Source organism: Diabrotica undecimpunctata, chromosome 1 (assembly GCF_040954645.1).
Source record: "Diabrotica undecimpunctata isolate CICGRU chromosome 1, icDiaUnde3, whole genome shotgun sequence".
In the NCBI taxonomy this organism is placed as follows: Eukaryota; Metazoa; Arthropoda; class Insecta; order Coleoptera; family Chrysomelidae; genus Diabrotica; species Diabrotica undecimpunctata.
Genome location: NC_092803.1, coordinates 68,412,339 through 68,431,622, shown reverse-complemented (window position 1 = coordinate 68,431,622; position 19,284 = coordinate 68,412,339). Strand labels below are relative to the sequence as shown.

General features: G+C 32.7%; 1 protein-coding gene across 2 annotated transcripts; it reads left to right on the top strand.

Annotated features, from left to right (window-relative positions):
• The first annotated feature begins 35 nt into the window (after positions 1–35).
• On the top strand, positions 36–19,278 carry LOC140450512 (AN1-type zinc finger protein 5-like). Of its 2 annotated transcripts, none has more exons than XM_072544174.1 (5): positions 36–152; positions 710–965; positions 1,282–1,410; positions 14,804–15,002; positions 18,882–19,278. In XM_072544174.1, exons 2-5 carry the CDS (start codon positions 867–869, stop codon positions 19,028–19,030), a joined length of 576 nt encoding a protein of 191 aa, XP_072400275.1. In that variant the 5' UTR covers positions 36–152; positions 710–866; the 3' UTR covers positions 19,031–19,278. The 2 variants fall into 2 exon arrangements, with proteins under 2 accessions (XP_072400275.1, XP_072400272.1); XM_072544171.1 differs by lacking the exon at positions 36–152 and adding an exon at positions 261–415.
• Positions 19,279–19,284: the final 6 nt, after the last annotated feature.

Sequence of the window (19,284 nt, the reverse complement as noted above, 5' to 3'; positions counted from 1 at the left end):
ACCTCCGGTGTTTAGTTTTTAAGACAAAATTGACAGTTGACTTAACAGATAACACATGAAGAATGTCTAAATTCTTTGATATGTATACGCAACCGTTAAGCAGTTAATATTAGGGAAAAATTGAGTGTCCAAGTTTGGAAAAACTATTTCAGGTAAAATGCCATAAGTTAAGATAAAATTTACAGTCTGAATAATAAACTATAATTAAGAAACTATTACATTCGACTTGTGATTTTCCACAAAAATGATTTTATGAAGTATAATCATGCAGCCACATACAAACTGTCAAAATGTCAAAACATATGTCACGAAAAGAAATTCATGTGTCATTTTAAATTTTTATAAAGAGAAATTAAGATCATTTGGCAATGACTTTTCAAATAAATTAATATCTCAAATAATTAATTCCTGACAGGTAATATAAAGAAATATTTTATATTATATTTTATTTAACATATAATACGGATAGAGCTTTCTGCGTTGTTTGTTGTGTGCTAAGGATTTCATTGCTTTTTGATAACTGTTGAAATTTATCTATCCTCGAGCTACCCGTAAAATAGTTTAAATTCGTGTGAAACAGTGCTATCAATATTGTGACATCCATAAATATTAATTTAGATATCTTGAATACTGAGAAAGTACTCTACAAGTACAAGCAGACCCATGGAGTATTTTCTAAGGCTACTAAAATAAATTGTATTTGTTTCAGGGCCCTCTTATAGATGATTTTGTCCTAATAGGGTTCAATTGTTTAAACTCAAGTGATTACCAAAGATAAGCCCTCTTTTAGATTTGGTGAGCTTTGGACTTGGGGAGCCAATAGGTAATAGTCATCTTGGTGAGGTGTTAGAAGTTTTTCCTTTACAATGGAGCGTGAATTTAACCCCATGCAAGCTTTGTGCGGATCTGGATGTGGATTTTATGGCAATCCTGCCACTGAAGGACTATGTTCATTATGTTTCAAGGTAATTTACCATATAATTTTCATAAATTGTACTAGCAAAGTTGTAAAAGCTGTATTACTTAAACATACTTAAAATTTATTTATTCTCTTTGATTCAAATTGCTAATAACTATTGTACTCAACTTTGAGTAAAAGATCCAAAATTATTTCATGACTAAAGTGAATAAAAAAGCAAAACCTGTAAAAATATTAAAATTTCTGTGACATATAAAACTAAGAATTGACATATTGCTTGCTATTATTTCAGTTATTGAAAAAAGCACTTAGCATAATCAGAGGTACAAGGTTTTACTATGTTGGTGTTATTTGTGTTTTAGGAAAATCTAAAAAAGAAACAACAGTTACCCAACACCCCCACAAGTCTGAGTGCCCTAAAAGATACAACAACAGCACAGCCTACCATTAGTCATATTTCATCACCAGTAGTCACAGATCTTCCCACAGATGTAAGTAAAAATGATACTTTTATTCTATTTTGTTGTCTTTGTTGAGCTATGTCTCAATGAAATACCCAACTGATACTTTTTAGTTTGTAAAAATGTTAATTTGCATAAGATTTAAGATATGTTTTAGGTTAAGTACAAAGATGATGTAACAGTGATGTAGAGCAATGGTTACTTTTATCATTGTGTATATCACTCATTTATGAAAATCACATGAGCAAAGCATGCTAGTTATTCATTGTCTTGTCTTGTTTTCCTTTTAACTGTTCCAACTTTGTGATATGTTATGGCCGGTATATTAAAGCTATGATTTGACTGAATTTAATAATATACATTGTCTAGCACATTTTTGTAACTCAAGTCTTATTTAACAATAAAACACTGAAAAATTTTGCTTTATACATCTCCACAAAATTTGTTATAAATTATTATTACTACAGATGTTTCGGCAGAGTGCCTTTCTTAAGTGATCTATTTTTGGTAGGTGTTTGAACTTTATAGATTTTCACTAAATAGGTTGAGGAGGGGAGAACTGTTTGTCTCAAGTTGGTCATTGATAATTATTATGTTGGTATTTTTTAATTAATTATTTTCTGTATATCTAATAAAGATAGTTTAAGGCCTTTATTTTGAATGTGAAGAATTTGAAATTCATCAATAAAAGAATGATTATGGTCTAGAAGGTGAAGTGTGTATGTAGAATCTGTTTTTCTATGATTGAAGCCCTTTTATGTTCTACTATATGTTTGTGAAAAGTTCAACCAGTTTGACTAATGTAAGCTTTTGGGTAGTCACCACATTTAAGTTGTGTAAGTGATTTTTGTTTTGGCTCTTGTTGTTCTTAATATATTTGTCTAAGTTGTTGTTTATTTTAAGAGCTGGTGTTATTCCTTTCTTTTTTATGTGATTGGCTATTTTTATTGATATCTTGCCCGTATATGTAGCAGAAGGTACTGGGTTTTTTCTCAGGTGATGGAAATACCAATTTCAGGGCTTTCTCATAAAGTTTTTGATTTAAAATTTTATTTAGTGTTTTTTTGTTGTACTCATTGTTTACTGCTATTTGCTTAACCATATTCAATTCTATCTCGAAGTTGTTTTTTGACATAAGAATTTCTATTAATCTATGTAACATGCCATGATAGGCTGCTAATTTATGTTGTGTACTCATGTTTGTTTTTAAGTCTGATAATTTTTAAATCTAAAAAATTTATGGATTGATTCTGTTCTGTTTCTATTGTGAATTTAATATGACTATGGAGTGAATTAATATACTATAAGAATTGGTCAAGTTGTCTGTTAGTTCCTGTAAAACATACCAGTACATTGTGTATGTATCTCCATCAATATAAAAACTGTTTGAATACAGGATGTTTTGAAATATTTGTTTCTAAATGATCCATAAAATATCTGATAGCATTAGGCTTGAATTAAATTGAAAGTAGTCCTGGTTTTTGAAAGTTTCAAGAAGATATAAACTTCAGATGTAATGATTGAATTTGTAATATGGTCTAAAAGGTTTTTTACTAGAACAAAAGTTTCTGTAGGAGGAATACTAGGAAAAAGATTTCTTACTACAAATGAAATTAATTTGGAATTGTTAGGTAATTGAAAATCTTGTATTTTATTAACTAGTTCCATTGTATTTTTTTTACAGTAAATTGAAGTAAATATATAGTGTGTTATAAAATAATCTACACAGTTTTTTTGAAGGTTTATATGATGGAGCTGTATAAAAAGAAACTAGAGGTCTTATTGGGTAATCAGGTTTAAGTAGTTTAATGAAAGAGTATAATTCAGGAAGCTGCGAGTTTATGATATTGAGGTATTTCTGATCTATTGAACTTAATATTGATTTTGAATTATCTAAAGCCAATTTAATTTGTTTTTGATACTTTTCCTTCGCATCTTTATTTATTGTTTCAATATTTTGATTATTTAAAAATTTCGCCCTTTTTCGATATTGTTGGCAGTTTTGTCTGGCAGCCTACCATAGCACGTTACATAGATTAATAGAAATTCCCATGCCAAAAAACAACTTTGAGAAGGAATTGAATATCATTAAGCAAATAGCAGTAAATAATGGGTACAACAAAAAAACAATAAATAAAATTTTAAATAAAAAACTACATAGGAAAACCCTGAAATTAGTATTTCCTCCACCAGAGAAAAAGATATTAACAAAAATAGTCAAACATGTAAATAATAAAGGAATAACACCAGCTTTTAGAACAAACCATGACTTGGACAAAAAAATTAAGAACAACAAGACCCAAAAGAAAAAGCACTTACACAGTGGTGTCTACAAACTTAAATGTGGCGACTGCCCAAAAACTTACATTGGTCAAACTGGTAGAACTTTTAACAAACGTATAGCAGAACATAAAAGGGTTTTCAATAATAGATAAACAGATTCTATGTGTGCATAGACCATAATCATTCTTTTAATGACAAATTTCAAATTCTTCACATTCAAAATAAAGGCCTGAAGCTGTCTTTATTAGAATCTATGGAAATTAATAGATTAAAAAATACAATCATAATTCTGAATGACTAATTTGAGACAAACAGTTCTTCCCTCCTCAACCCATTCAGTTAAAGACTATAAAGTGCAAACACATACCAAAAATAGATCACTTGAGAAAGGCACTCAGCCGAATCAGCTTTAGTGATAATAATTTAAAATAAATTTTGTGGAAGTGTTAAAAACAAAAGTTTTATTGTTAGATAAAATGAATTTCCACCAAATAACGGTTGAATCCATCACTCAAGTCTTATTATTTATTGTATATTAAACGTGTCAGTTGGAGTTTACAATATCTAGCAGCATTTTTCCCAAAAATAATTCTAAAAATTTCAGACATAACAAATTTTAGTGATACTTCCTTCATTTTCCAAAGAAAGGGCAATGCATTATAGTTGTTTATCACCAAAGTAGAGTTTTTAGCCTGTAATATTATTGTTTTTAACTTTGAAATTTCTAATGTTTTTTCTATTAGATATAATAATTGTAAATAGATGCTAGAATCCTAAGTGAGTGATTTGAATACATCTCAATAGTATCAATAACATGGATTACTGATACATAAAAAAATAAATATATACATAAATAGTGTTCTTTATGTAGCAAACACTCAAAAGGCCATTGGCCCTAGTATTTCAGCTTATTACAATAAGTCTAACTTGTCAGTTATATACAAATTTGCATGTATTATAAAAATCTTATAATAAAAAAATATTTGTAGTTGGATTTGCTTGATATGCACTTCGCTTGTGCCGCTGGTGAATAATCAAACTCCGTGCGAAAACAAAACTGATTTTATTTTGAATTACACAATACATGAATATATATAACGCTTATTAAGTATTATGTCCGCTCGCTCTAATGTTGTATCACCGATCGCGTCTCGTATTTGAGTGCTGTCTGTCGTCTTTGGGGTGCCTTAAGGGACTCGCCTTATCTTCACATATGGCATAATATATCTCCCTACGCCACTATGTTGCCGGATTGTAAAATGCATAAATAAACTCGAATTGGATAGAGGCGTGAACATGGCCCCCGCCTTGGCAAACACTGCCAACAAAATCGTCTGCTAATGCTAAATGTTCAAATGTTTAAACTACACTTAGTCCGAAACGGGTAGCGGACACACCTTGGAAAAAGAACGAGTTATGATACCATTGTCTGTCTTTATTCTAAAAACTCTGGCTACACCATCACTGCCGCGTAAAAGTTCGATCACGCGACCTAACTTCCACCTTAATGGAGGTAAATTGTCCTCTTTTATGAGCACTAACGTGTTTTCCGCAACTTCACCGTTAGTAGTAGTCCATTTCGTGCGTTTTTGTAGTTCGGAGATGTATTCCTTGTTCCATCGTTCCCATATATGCTGAGAAAGCTGCTGAATATGCTGGAATTTTGAGAGCCGATTAACTGGAACATGACGCAAATCTGGATCTGGATTGGTAATAAGTGGTCTTCCGATGAGAAAATGTGCAGGAGTTAATGGGGAGAGATCATTTGGATCACAGGATAAAGGATGAATCGGTCGGGAATTTATTATAGCTTCAATCTGCACAAGCAACGAATAAAATTCCTCGAACGTTAAGTGCGCGTTTCCCAAAACCCTATGCAAATGATGCTTAACTGTTCTTACTCCGCTTTCCCACAGTCCGCCAAAATGTGGAGAATAGGGAGGTATGAAGGACCACGAAATATTATCCTTTAGCAAGGATTCTCTTATCGCGGGAGTGTGCTGCTCTAAAAATTTTCTTAACAATTTTAACTCCGAACTAGCTGCTATAAAATTTGTTCCATTGTCGGAGACTATCTTTTGAGGCTTGCCTCTTCGCGCAATAAATCTTTTAAAGGCCAACAGAAATGATTCCTTAGACAGTTCTGTAACTAATTCTAAATGTATGGCCTTCGTACAAAAACAAATAAAAAGACACATGTAACTCTTTATTAGTTTACAACCTCGACCCTTTCTATCGCGAATTAAGAAAGGGCCCGCATAATCTACACCTGTTACAATAAATGGTGGGCCACCTGCGAGACGCTGGGCAGGTAGGTCACCCATTATTGGCTGAATGGATTTAGATTTTAATCTAAAACATTTTACACATTTGTGTACGGTATTTCGCGCTAAATTTCTTCCTGATAACGGCCAGAAAGTTTCTCTTATAGTTGCAAGTAAAAGCTGAGGACCAGCATGCATAAGATCCTTATGAAAATGATTAAATATTAACGATGTAACTATATGATCTGCCGCTAAAATGATGGGATGTTTTTTGTCATACGTAAACTCGGAATGCTTTAAACGCCCGCCTACTCTCATGATGCCCTGATCATCAAGAAATGGAGATAAATTTATGAGTTTGCTGTTTTTATCTAAAGATCCCTTTTGGTTCAAATGCTTTATTTCATTAGAAAATGACTGTGATTGACACAGTTTTAGAATACGATTAAATGCAGAATGTATTTCATCCAAAGAAAGGGGTTCAGAAGTTCTTTCCTTATTTTTGCACATGCGGATGAATCTGAACACATATGCAGCGGTTCTTTTTAAACGTAAAATATTAGAGAAGCGCTCAAATGAAAATACTTCCGTATTCTGTGTTTCATCAAGTTTATTCGTAAAAACCTTTATGTTTTTCCTTGTTTCGCTTGTTTCAGTAGGGACAACTTGTAAATTTGGCCATTTATCTGAATCTTGCACGATCCACTCCGGTCCATGCCACCATAAGTTGCACTCCATTATTTTATCTGGTTCCACGCCTCTGGACACTAGATCTGCAGGATTATCCTTGCCTGGCACATGACGCCACTGCGCAAACGAAGTGGTTTCCTGGATCTCTGCTACGCGGTTACTAACAAACGTCTTCAATGCATTGGCTGCTGTTTTCAACCAACTAAGTACTATCGATGAATCTGTCCAGAGGTAACACGTATCGAATTGCACATTTAATGAATTTTTGACCTTATTGGTCAAACGCGATAAAATTACTGCTCCACAGAGCTCTAAACGCGGCAAGGTAACTGGCTTTAAGGGCGCAACCTTGCTCTTTGCACATAATAAGAATGAATACGACCTGCCTAACGAATCGGTAGATTTAATGAATATGCAAGCACCGTATGCCTTTTCTGAGGAGTCGCAAAATCCATGAAGTTCTAGTTTGACCTTACTAGAACATATAACATGCCGAGGTATTTTTAAATTGTTTAAGCTTCCTAATTTATTCCTAAACTGTAAATAATTATTTGCTAAATGCTCCGGTATGGGATCATCCCATGAAAGACGCTCGAGCCATAGTTGTTGTAACATAATTTTCGCTATGATGGTACACGCACTTAATAGACCCAAGGGATCAAAAATTTGAGCTATGTCCGATAATAAAGTTCGCTTTGTGATTATATGGCCTAGAGATGAACTTATGCTATAAAACATAGTATCTGATTGCGGTGAGTACAATAATCCCAAAGTTTTCGCCTTCTCGTTTTCACCGAATTGAATAACGGAACCCGTAGTTGAATTATCCGGTATATCTCTTAATATTTCAGGATCATTTGAATAGAATTTACGCAATGTAAATCCTCCGCCTTTGAGGACCTCAAAAAGTTGTTTACATGCTTCGCGCGCTTTCTGTTTTGAATCAAAACCTGTCAAAAGGTCGTCCACATAAAAATCGGATTTAATAATGCTAGCAATGTTAGGATTTTTAGCTTCTTGCTCCTCTGCCAATGTCATTAGACATTTAATCGCTAAGTAAGAAGAGCATTTCATACCGTACGTAACTGTTTGTAACTGAAATATTTCAATCGGTTCTTCCGGATTATTTCGCCATAAGATACATTGTAAGGATTTTTGATCATCTGCAACCAATACCTGACGGTACATTTTTTCTATATCCGCACTAACTACATATAAGTGTGTTCTAAAACGCAATAAAATGGAGAGTAAATCATTTTGTAAGGTTGGTCCGGCCATTTGAATACTATTTAATGAAATGCCGTTTGTAGTTGGCGCACTACAATCGAACACAACGCGCAAACGTGTCGTCAAAGAATTTTCTTTTAATACTGGATGATGTGGCATAAAATAAAATGTATTATTTACCCTAAAGTCTGTTGCCGCTTCCGTAATTCTGCATAAACCTTTCATATGTCCTAACTCTTTATATTCCTGGATGAATTCGCTATAAAGAGTTTTAAGATTGGCATCTTTATTCAACTTACGCTCGAGATTTAAAAATCTATTTTTTGCTTGACGAAATGAATCACCGAGTGAACTTATCGGTTCTTTGAATGGCAATGATACCATGAATTTGCCTGTCGCGTCGCGTTTCACCGTATCTTCGAAATGTTTTTCGCATGCAATTTCTTCGCCCGAGAGTGCAGGTTTTCCATTGAAAACCTCTTCAAGTTCCCAGAACTTACTTAGCTGTTCTGTAACTTCGATTGTGTTTGTGAAATTACACTTAGTTATTCGCTTTTCTGATGCTTTGTTTTGGCTGATATACGGCCCTGCTATGATCCAGCCAAACATTGTTTCTTGCATGAATGGATTATTTTTACCTAAACTAATTCTGTTTGCGCCCAGTATTTGCCAAAATAGATCACTTCCTATCAACAATTCGACCTTTTGTGGTTTATGAAAATGATTATCCGCTAATTTTAAATGTTTAGGTATCTGCAAATCGCTAATGTTTATTTCAGATGCCGGCACGCACCCCGTAATTTCTGGTATTACGAAACAATTTAAAGTTTTATGAAAAGTTATATCGCTACGCGACTGTATATTTATTTCGCATTTGAATCGAACGGGAGATGCAGTATTATTTATGCCCATGACTGATATGTTCGCGCTTGTCGTTTTTAATCTAAGTTTATCGCATAAATTTTCGGTTATGAATGAGCTTTGTGAACCGCAATCTAACAAAGCTCGCACTATGTATGCCTTACCTTGGCTGTCAAAAATATTAACTAATACTGTGGACAGTATAGTTTGATCTGCAGCGCTAACTGCCGAAACTGACAAATTGGTAGTGTTTAAACTACCTTGTATATTATCTGCAGATCGTATATCGCTCGCGTTTTCTACCGGTTGATGAACTAAAGCTGCGTTCTGTTCGCTTGACCTATCTGGATGCAATAACGTATGGTGTTTTGACGCGCATTTCTTGCATGTTGATTGTCTACACCGCTTATAGAAATGTCCAGGTTTAAGACAATTCGTGCAAAGATTGACCTGTCTTACTTTATCAAACCTGTCCCTAGATGAAAGTTTTGAAAATTCGCCGCATTGATAAATGGTGTGTTCCCTTTTGCAAATAGGGCAACACTGTGTATTATCCGATTTATTTAAAGTTCCCTGTGATGAATATAGACCGCGAATGTTATGTGAATATTTCGTATTCCGTGAATATGCGCCCGCCTGAGAAATATTCCGTGTATTTTGTTTTTCAGCTTGATTTACCTCAAGAGATTCTAAGAGGTCCGCCCTTGATTTTAAAAACGTTTTAAAATCATCAAAACTAGGAATTTCATTATGTGTCTTGCTATTCTCCCATGCGCGTAAAGTCGATGTATCGAACTTACAAGAAATAATATGAATAAGGAGTATGTCCCACGAATCAGTAGGTAGCCCTAGCTGCTTTAACGCGTATAAATGCTTCGAAAAAATGTCAACTAATTGCCGCAATCTATTAGATGACTCTTTATGTATTGGCTCTATATTAAATAAGGCATTAATATGATTGGAAATTAATAATCTCTTATTATCGTACCTTTCCCTAATTAATTTCCACGCAACTGCATAATTTTCGGCGGTAAACTCTAATGTTCGTATGACCTGCGCCGCACCGCCCTGTAATGAACTTCGTAAATAATGAAAACGCCTTATATTGTCTAAGTACTCATTTCTGTTAACTAAAGATTCAAAAAGATCTGCAAAATCTAACCAATTATTATAATTACCATCAAATTTTGGTAACTCGATAGGTTTAAGCTCAATACAATGCCCTGTATATGAATTCTTAGAGCGCTCACTTGCTTTATCGCTTTCTATACAAGCTACTTGTTGATTATCGCGAATGATTTTTCGCGCTACCGCTAATTGTGAATAATATTTGTTATAGAATTCTTCGCGTTCCGTATATTCATCCTCTAATAGTTCAAATTGAACCGTATTTTCTATTTGCCCCTGAACTTCATCGAATTCGCCCTGTAAATGTTCTATATTATTTACCATTTCAATAGCCTGTAATACTTCTAAATCTGAAATCGTTTCACCCTTAGATATTTTATCATTTAACGCTAATATAAATTTCGAAAATATTGTGAGTTTGCATTTAAAACCGCCCCTTTTTCTCTTTAAATTCTCCATAATTTTATAATGAATTATACAGTAAACAGAAACAGATTATAAATCGCTTGATATTCGACCCTAACGTTCTCAGAATTATCACATGTGCAGAATAAAGGTACAAAGACTGATAAATAAGGGAATGTGAAATGGATAATGCTCACCAAAATATTGTATGTTTATTCTAACAGCTCTAGCCTCCTGGCGCCAAGGATCTGCCTCAACTCGTATTCACAGATTTTAAACCCACAGTTGTCCAATTATGTAACTGTCTTAAGACCAACGTTCGACAGTCTATAACGCGCTCGGGCCACTATGAATGCACTATTTCGCCCGCTAATTTGATGACACAAATATGAGTTCGGAATTCGGTGAATTTACACTGTTTCAACACAAAAATTTGATGATTCGGCTCGAATAGACCATGGATTTGCTTGATATGCACTTCGCTTGTGCCGCTGGTGAATAATCAAACTCCGTGCGAAAACAAAACTGATTTTATTTTGAATTACACAATACATGAATATATATAACGCTTATTAAGTATTATGTCCGCTCGCTCTAATGTTGTATCACCGATCGCGTCTCGTATTTGAGTGCTGTCTGTCGTCTTTGGGGTGCCTTAAGGGACTCGCCTTATCTTCACATATGGCATAATATATCTCCCTACGCCACTATGTTGCCGGATTGTAAAATGCATAAATAAACTCGAATTGGATAGAGGCGTGAACAGTAGTGATTTAATTGGACAAATAAGGGAAAAACTAAAAGTGTAGAGTAAACTTTGTCCTTCCACCTCCAACATTAGGTTTAAACATTCCCATACAGTATCCTCTAGATGACAAAATTTGGATACATGGCCTGGAGGTCTGAATCAACAGATTCAGGATGTTGAAGTTGTGAAGCTATTTTTGTGGTATCTTATTACAATTCACTACTATTTTTATTGGAAATGTGCCAAAATTTTACTTTAAAATAAGTTTATTTTGACATTTCGATTTCCACTTTAGAGAACAATTTCCAAAGTGGAAATCGAAACGTCAAAATAAACTTATTTTAAAATAAAATTGTGGCTTATTCTCAATAAAAATAGTAAGTTGAAATTGTGCTGTCATCTTGTGACTTTGAGTGAAACCTTCTATAAACATTGGTCAATAAGTGTTTGGTGATCATATTCCAGTAGGAGTTTTTGCTTTTGTTAATTTTTTAGCTGTAGGGTTTTGATATTTCTAAATTTTTGTATGTTAAGGTCCAGGAGTTTTTTTTTTGTTTTTGGGAGTTACCCATTTCTTCACTGCTTTTATTTGTAAATTGAAATTTAGTTTTGTATCAAATTTGATATCAAGCTATGGCACTGGAATGATTTAATTAACGCAATGTAAGAGTTTATTTTGAATCTGTATAATAGGAGATTAAATAGATTGGGAATTATGAAATAAGTATACTGAGTTTCTGCAGAGTTTTGAATTCTCCTTTTTTTTTAACCATTTTTTTATTTCATCAAGTATAACCAAAGTCTCGCCAAAGTAATACTTTTTCTTTTTTTTTTCAGATAATATTCTCTTATTGGGAAAAGATTATTACATTAACTGAATGAGATCATTACAGAACTATTTCTATATTGTCTATTAAAATTGAATTCTGACATTGTTTTATGTTAAGAAAGTAATCCCATATAATGTTTCACAGCTCATTTTGGAAGAGCATGGATCAAACTTATTTTATGTAACACTCATGTCGATAGTTGTAAGCTATTATTATATATCTGTTTGGCCTCATCATATTTGATACATTTTTTCTAAACTAGTTTGTATCTGGAGGCTTGTAGTATTTGTAAGATTTTCTGCACATAATTCATTCAGCTGTTGTCGCTTATAATCATGCTACCCTAACAGTGCAAAGCAGCTTCTATTGAAAGGAGTGTTTGTTTAGTCCATCATATACCTTCCAGATTATTTGTTTCTTTTCCATGGAATCGGGGCTACTTATATCATCTGCTGTATCCATTTTGGTTGTGTCAATAACAAATGGAATACTTCAAATTGTCTTATCTGGATTTAATCAGATGTGTTACCTCATAATAAGAAACAAATTACAAAATGAGTACAAAAACTATCCACACACATTTAATATTATTTGATGAAGGGTTATTTTCAGGGTAGTGCATCCGCTTTTCAGAGGGGTGCATTTGCATCTACACATACTATTAGCCAATATAAAATATAGAACTATAAATGTACAGCTATATACTTTCTTACTGCACAGGAGGCGCAATTGCCCCCCTTGCACTCCACAGTCGGTCCACACGTTCCAATCTGCAGCAACTTGCCTTAGTGACCAACCTACTTTAAGTTTGACAATTGCTCTTTTTGCGTATCATTCAAATGCATTCTATACATTTTTGACGCGTTTATTAGCTTTTTATTGGTGTTTTTTTTTTTTTTGAAAAAGCGCATAATTTTTTTTGGAGATGGCTGAAGATCTATTTTTATTTTGTGTATTTAGCTATTTAGGGGTTTTGGGGATTTTCTCCATCATAATCCTTTAATCATATTATTTGAGGTAGATACAACCCGATTCAATACGTCTTCAATTCATATTCAAAAAATATATGAAAAATAATATTTTCATTCCTCAAAGAAGTAAATATAACCATAATTCATGAGAAAACCCAAGGTTTTAAGCGTTATTCGGGGAGTTTTTACTGGATTTGTCTAATTTTTTTTATTTTTCTTCATCATTCAAGCAGCATGTCAAAATTTTTATAAAATAAGACGAAACGATGTATTTTCCATATTCAGAAAAGCTAGAAATTTCTCGAAACGTGCAAAAAACCAATTTTTGGCAAGTGTTTTTAAGTATTTTGAAAAACACTTGAAAACACTAGATTGTAAAATCCCCTTGAAAACCTGGTTGTTCGCATGAACGATGCTTGTGCTTGGTTCTTTAAGGTGTGAAAACTATCTTTCATATATTTTTTGAATATGAATTGAAGGTTATATCGATCTCAAAAAAGATAATTAACACTGCAAAAACTTTCAAAACCTCTGAAAAAAACATAGTTTCTTTAAATTATATATATGATAAAAAAAACGAATTCCCCAAAAAAAACCCTAAAAATGCCCAAAAACCTCTAAAAGCCAGTTTTTTTGGATTATTGACAGAAAAATCTGACATCTTTGGGGATTAGGGGTAGGGCTGGCGGACTAAAATGGTGCAGTCTTATTTTTTATTCACATAAAACGTAAAAAATGAAAAAATTGAACTGAGTTATCGATCTCAAAGAATATGATTAACCTTTTAAAAACACTGAAAAATATGGCTTTTGGAAGTTTACAGGTGTTTCGCCCAATTTTTCAATGTCCTAAAGGTCTTAGTTACTCCAACTTATAGATAAGCTATAAGAAACCCTGATTTTGATGTCTATAAACTATCCCAAAAAAAACTTATAAACAGTTTTTTTGGATTTTTGAAGGTGGCGTACGTACAGAAAAATCTGAAAAGAAAATCGTAAATATAGTTTTTGTTTAAATTAGAAAAAAAAACACAAAATAGAAAAAAACTAGACCTGCAGTCATTGCCAAACAAAAGTTATACGCATTTTTTGAGAAAAAATGCATTTTTAGGTTATGTATACTCAACATACGGGTCTATAAAAATGGACAAAATTTATAAAAGCCTCAGCAATGTTTGTAAATTTTTTGAAATTTTTAAATTAATTGCAACCCACTGAAAAAAAAATAAAAACGAAAAATGACTTTTTTGTGGTAGTGGGAGGGGGTGGCAGGTTAAAATTGCGCTGTCTTATTTTCTATTCACATAAAACCTAAAAATTTAAAAAAACCGATTGAGGTTGTATCGATCTTAAAAAATATAATTAACCGTGCAAAAATCCCTGAAAAAACATGTTTTTTTTGGAGGTTAAAAGGTGTTTCGCGCAATTTTTGATTGTCCTAGAAGACTCAGTTACTTCAAATTATATATAACCCATAAAAACTCGATTTGGTGTATTTTGAAATCTATAAAGTAGTCAAAATCCCCAAAAAAAAACCTAAAGAAATTAATTTTTTCAAAAATCAATCACCTGATGGAAAAATCTGAAAAATTATAAATATTGTTTTTTGATTAAATAAATAAAATAATGATAATGATAAAATAAACTAAATAAATATAAAAAGAACTAGAACTGTAGCCATTTCCACATAAAAATTATACGCTTTTTAAAAAAATGTTGGCTTAAAATTGCGCGAGTCTTAATTTTTTAATCACAAAACGTAAAAAATGAATTCTGGGAGTGAGGGCATTTTGCCTATCTTAACGGAGGGTACCTTTTGGTTATTATTGATGTCTCATCCTCTTTCCATGCTTATAATAGTAATAAATAGTAAATAGTAATAGTTGTAATAGTCTAGCTAGTGTAATCATCTGTCTTCTTTATATTTAGGTTCACACATAAAATAGTTCCGTTATAACCGCTTCAAACAAATTAGTTCTTACTCCCATACCAAATTATCCATCATGTTTGTTTTCAGGCTTCTGAAGAATGTTCAAATACAGCCTCAGCTGCGGCAAGCAACGCTGCAACCGCTGAAACGGAGGCTGTGGCAACCGCCTCCACATCCTCTGGCGAAATGAACGCCGTCACCGGTAGCGAAGACAAGGACGGCGATAAAGATGTAAAGAAAAAGAAGAATCGATGCGCCAATTGTCGCAAGAAGGTTGGCCTAACAGGTGAGTTATTATTTTGACGTTTTATGTAAAAATAATGGACGGTATGTCCAGTACTTGCAATTGATTACAATTTTTAATGCAACCAATAAAATTTGACTCGACTTTTTATCAAAAAAAAAAGGAATATAAAAAATAATTGGAAAACGTTTTATGCAAATTTCTTAAAACTTTGGATGCACAAGCAATAAAATGTTTAACAACATCTATATGACTCTAAAATTCGACAATAAATGTAACAAATATGTACAGGGCCTTTAAAGAACTTCACCCGCAGTCCAAAGTTTCTTACTGTGTTTATTATAACCTACTTCAAACTCAATTTAACATATCTTTTCCTTACGCCAGATGTGACACTTGTACATTATGTGATGAAACTGAAACCCCACTCAAACTACCAAATATCGATGAATCGGAAAAAAAGGAACTGCTTTAAATGAAAAACCTTCATCGCGCTAAAGCAAAGGCATTTTATGGTATAAAACGAAAAATTAAGCATAAATGTCAGCATAGTAATAATGTATCTGCAATAGCCTTTGACTTTATGTATGCAAAATTTTCCGCTACCCAATTTGACTACAAATAAACTTTTCTACAGCAGACAACTTTGGTACTATGTATTGGTATTTGGTGTACACGACATCGGAGGCAATAATGTCCATAGGTATAGATATCACGAAGGAATAGCTAAACGCGGTCAAAATGAAGTAACTTTCATGATATTTCATTATCTAAAAAATCATATACCCAGTAAAATGGATGGAATATGGTTTTTCTCTGATGGTTGCCCGCGTCAGAACAAAAACTACATCTTACTACTGTCCACGTATACTCAATACGAGGACATTCATACCAACCTTGCGATAGTGACTTTAGTCTCATTTCTAGTGCAACAAAAGTAGTTGTTGATGTTCCAGAAGAATGGGATGATCATATTCGGCAGTCAAGGTCTAAACATTCTCCATTTAAAGAGGTTAATGCTGAGAAAGAAACCTACTGATTTCTTATGGACAAAAGTTTTAAGGATTTATTTTTAAAGAATCCAAAACCAAACATTTAATTGAAACCAGCAAAAATGTATCGAATATCTGAGAAGTATCCTGGACAAGTTTTAATATGTTAAAGTTATTACGGCCCATGGACGTTCCACACCATTACTGCAAAAACAACACCAAAACAAATAATTCAGATACCAAAAAAAGCGAAAAATAAAATAAGTCAACCAAAGTTTCGTGAACTAATGAAGTTAACTAAATATCTCAAGAATCTTCTTAATAAAGTGTTTTATTTTAATCTAGAACCAGAATACGGGGAAACCAAGGACCATACGCCAGTTGTAGAACTATTTAGCGATGATAATAGCAGTGGTGGCGAATAGACATCATTTAATTTTTTGATATTTTTATGAGGATATTATATAAGTTCATTTTCCAATATATTTTGCTAAGTTTCTACTTTAGATTAAGTTTAATCTAAGGTTTCTACCAATTTTTGTTTAAAATATCAATAAAAATATGAAATCAACTTTACCAATTATTTTGATATCCACATTTCATCCAGTTAATATCTTAGTAAAAGTAAGATTTGAAATAAATTGAAGCTGGGCAGTTTTTCTTGACTTGCCAAAATTTAAATTTTTGGACAAGTGTCGTTTTTAAAATAAACTCTCCAATTATTTATTTCCTATCCCCCTTGTCAGCAAAAGAAAACAAAGTTCTTATCCCCCTACTCATATGTTACGTAGACATTGTTGTATGTATGCATTTTTCTTGTAATGTATTTTGTTATTTTATTGATTCATTAGCAGCAGTTATAACGCTAGCAGTAAATAGAGGACTTCAACGCACATAATATTTAATTAAACAAACTTTAAACAAAATTCTTTTAAATTTTTGGTATACATATTCTTTTTCATGGAATATACACCGTGTCTCATATCCAGTATCCTTCCTTGATAGAAAATTAACACATACCAACAGATATCTAAATTAGAAATCAAATCACATTAATATTAAAAAGGGAATCATTAAATCCTTATACGTAAGAGCCAAAATTACTTGTTCTAACGAAAATTCGTTCTTAGAGGAGAAACATTTGTTAACATGTTTTATTAAAAAAAAATGATTATCCTTTATCATTTATAAATAAAGAATTTTTAAGACTAGACCGAATGAAACAGAACAACTTGGAACGCGATCCTACAACATTCACAAGGAATAATACGAGGAAAATAACAATAACATACACAAAAGCATTATCGAAAAACTTAAAACGATAGGAAGTAAATTCAACATTTCAACGACATTCAAAACAACAAACACATTGAGATCTATTTTATCTAAAACTAAACCTAAAAATGAACAAGAGAGAGCAAATAATTGTATTTATAAAATACCTCGTGAATGCGATCATTTTTATTGAGGTGAAATATTAAGACCATTAAATGTTAGAATAAGTGAACATCAATCTTGTATTAAAAATAGAGAATTTGATCTTCTTCTTGTTCTTAGCCTTCTGTCGTCCATGTTTGGACATAGGTCTCTCCCAACTCCTTCCATCGGTCTCTATCCTGAGCAACATATTTCCAATTTGTTCCGGCTATTTTAATGTCATCAACAAATCTCATCTGTGGTCTTCCTCTTGGTCGTTTACTTTCGTAAGGTCTCCAATGTTGTATTGTAGTATTCCAACGTTGGTCTTTTTGCCTAACAGTGTGGCCCTCGAAGCTCCATTTAAGTTTGGCAATTTTTGTTGCTACGTCCTCGACTCTTGTTTGGATCTTACCCAGTCGTTCCTCTTTTTTGTCTGACAGTCGTATACCTAACATTGCTCTTTCCATTGTTCTTTCTGTTGTGGCTAGGTTATTCATGTTTGCCTTGGTTAGGGTCCAGGTTTGACATCCATAATGTCATGATAGGAAGGATGCATTGGTTGAACACTTTGCTCCTCGAGTATTGGGGTATTTTGCGGTTCTTAAGTATTCGACTAAGTTTTCTAAATCCTGCAGAGAATTTGATAGATCCCAAATATGTAGACACTCATGGGAAAATGAACGTAGGATTCAATGGAAAGATTCAAGTGTACTCCTGAAAGAAACAGATCGTAAAAAGAAAACAAATCGAAGATGCCACTCTAATTATGCTAAATCAATAAAAAGAAAATATTACTATTATTTAGTCATATTGAGGATACATCATTTATGTTTTTAAATAACATACATCATACATATAAAATCAGAGTTTGGTGTTTATTGAGAGTAAACTAAATGTAAGACCAAATACTTACCATGTTGGGATAGTATCAGGAGATTTTTTTTCCTAGTTTTTTCGTCATAATTTACTATGAACTTACTAACAGGAGAATTTTACAGTCATAATTTGCATGTAGTTGTCTTTTTAAAGACAAATCACAAAGTTGATTTCATGTAATCGAATGAACTATCTTACAATAAAGTCGCCTCAAGAACGCAACTCAACAATATTGGCAATGTCATTTTTAAGTCGCGTACAATACAATTTATAATATATGTCTGAATTGCCAATATAAATGAGTCAGATAAAATTAAATTAGAAGAATTTTTCACCAAGTAACGAGAAACAAAATTTGTTTAATTTATTAATGTTTGTATTTTGAGAACGATTTCCGAAGTGGAAATTGAAACGTCAAAACTAAACTTATTTTAAACTTGAATTGTGGCTTATTCCCAAAAAATAGTAATTGCGTTAAGATGCCACAAGAAAATAGCTTCAGAACAGTGCTTACGTAATACTTAAACAGTTCCTTAGTTATTTATATACAAAGCGCTGTTTTACACTGTTAGATAGAAGTTTTAAATATGTTTTGAAAGATTTCATTTTGACTTATGAAGATTTGTTGTTTCAGGTTTTGAATGCCGTTGCGGAGAATTGTTTTGTGCCACACATCGATACAGTGACAAACATGATTGTAGTTTCAACTACAGAGAAATGGGTGCCCAAGAAATTAAACGCAACAATCCTGTCGTCTTAAGTGAAAAGATCCAAAAGATCTGAACCTCACCACAACGTTTCCTAGAAAAAATTTGCGTGATGAGTGATCAAATGAGATACAGACAATTTTTTCTGAAAAATCATTAGTCAGAACTGGTCGGGGTGTGATTAGTGCAAACACACAAACGTTCAAAAAGACTTTAATGATTTATTATTATATGGTACTTTTATTTACAATTTTGCCACTCAGTTTCGTTTTTAGTTTTATTTCGATTAATAAATTTAGATATACAAATATATATGTCATTTTAGCTTCT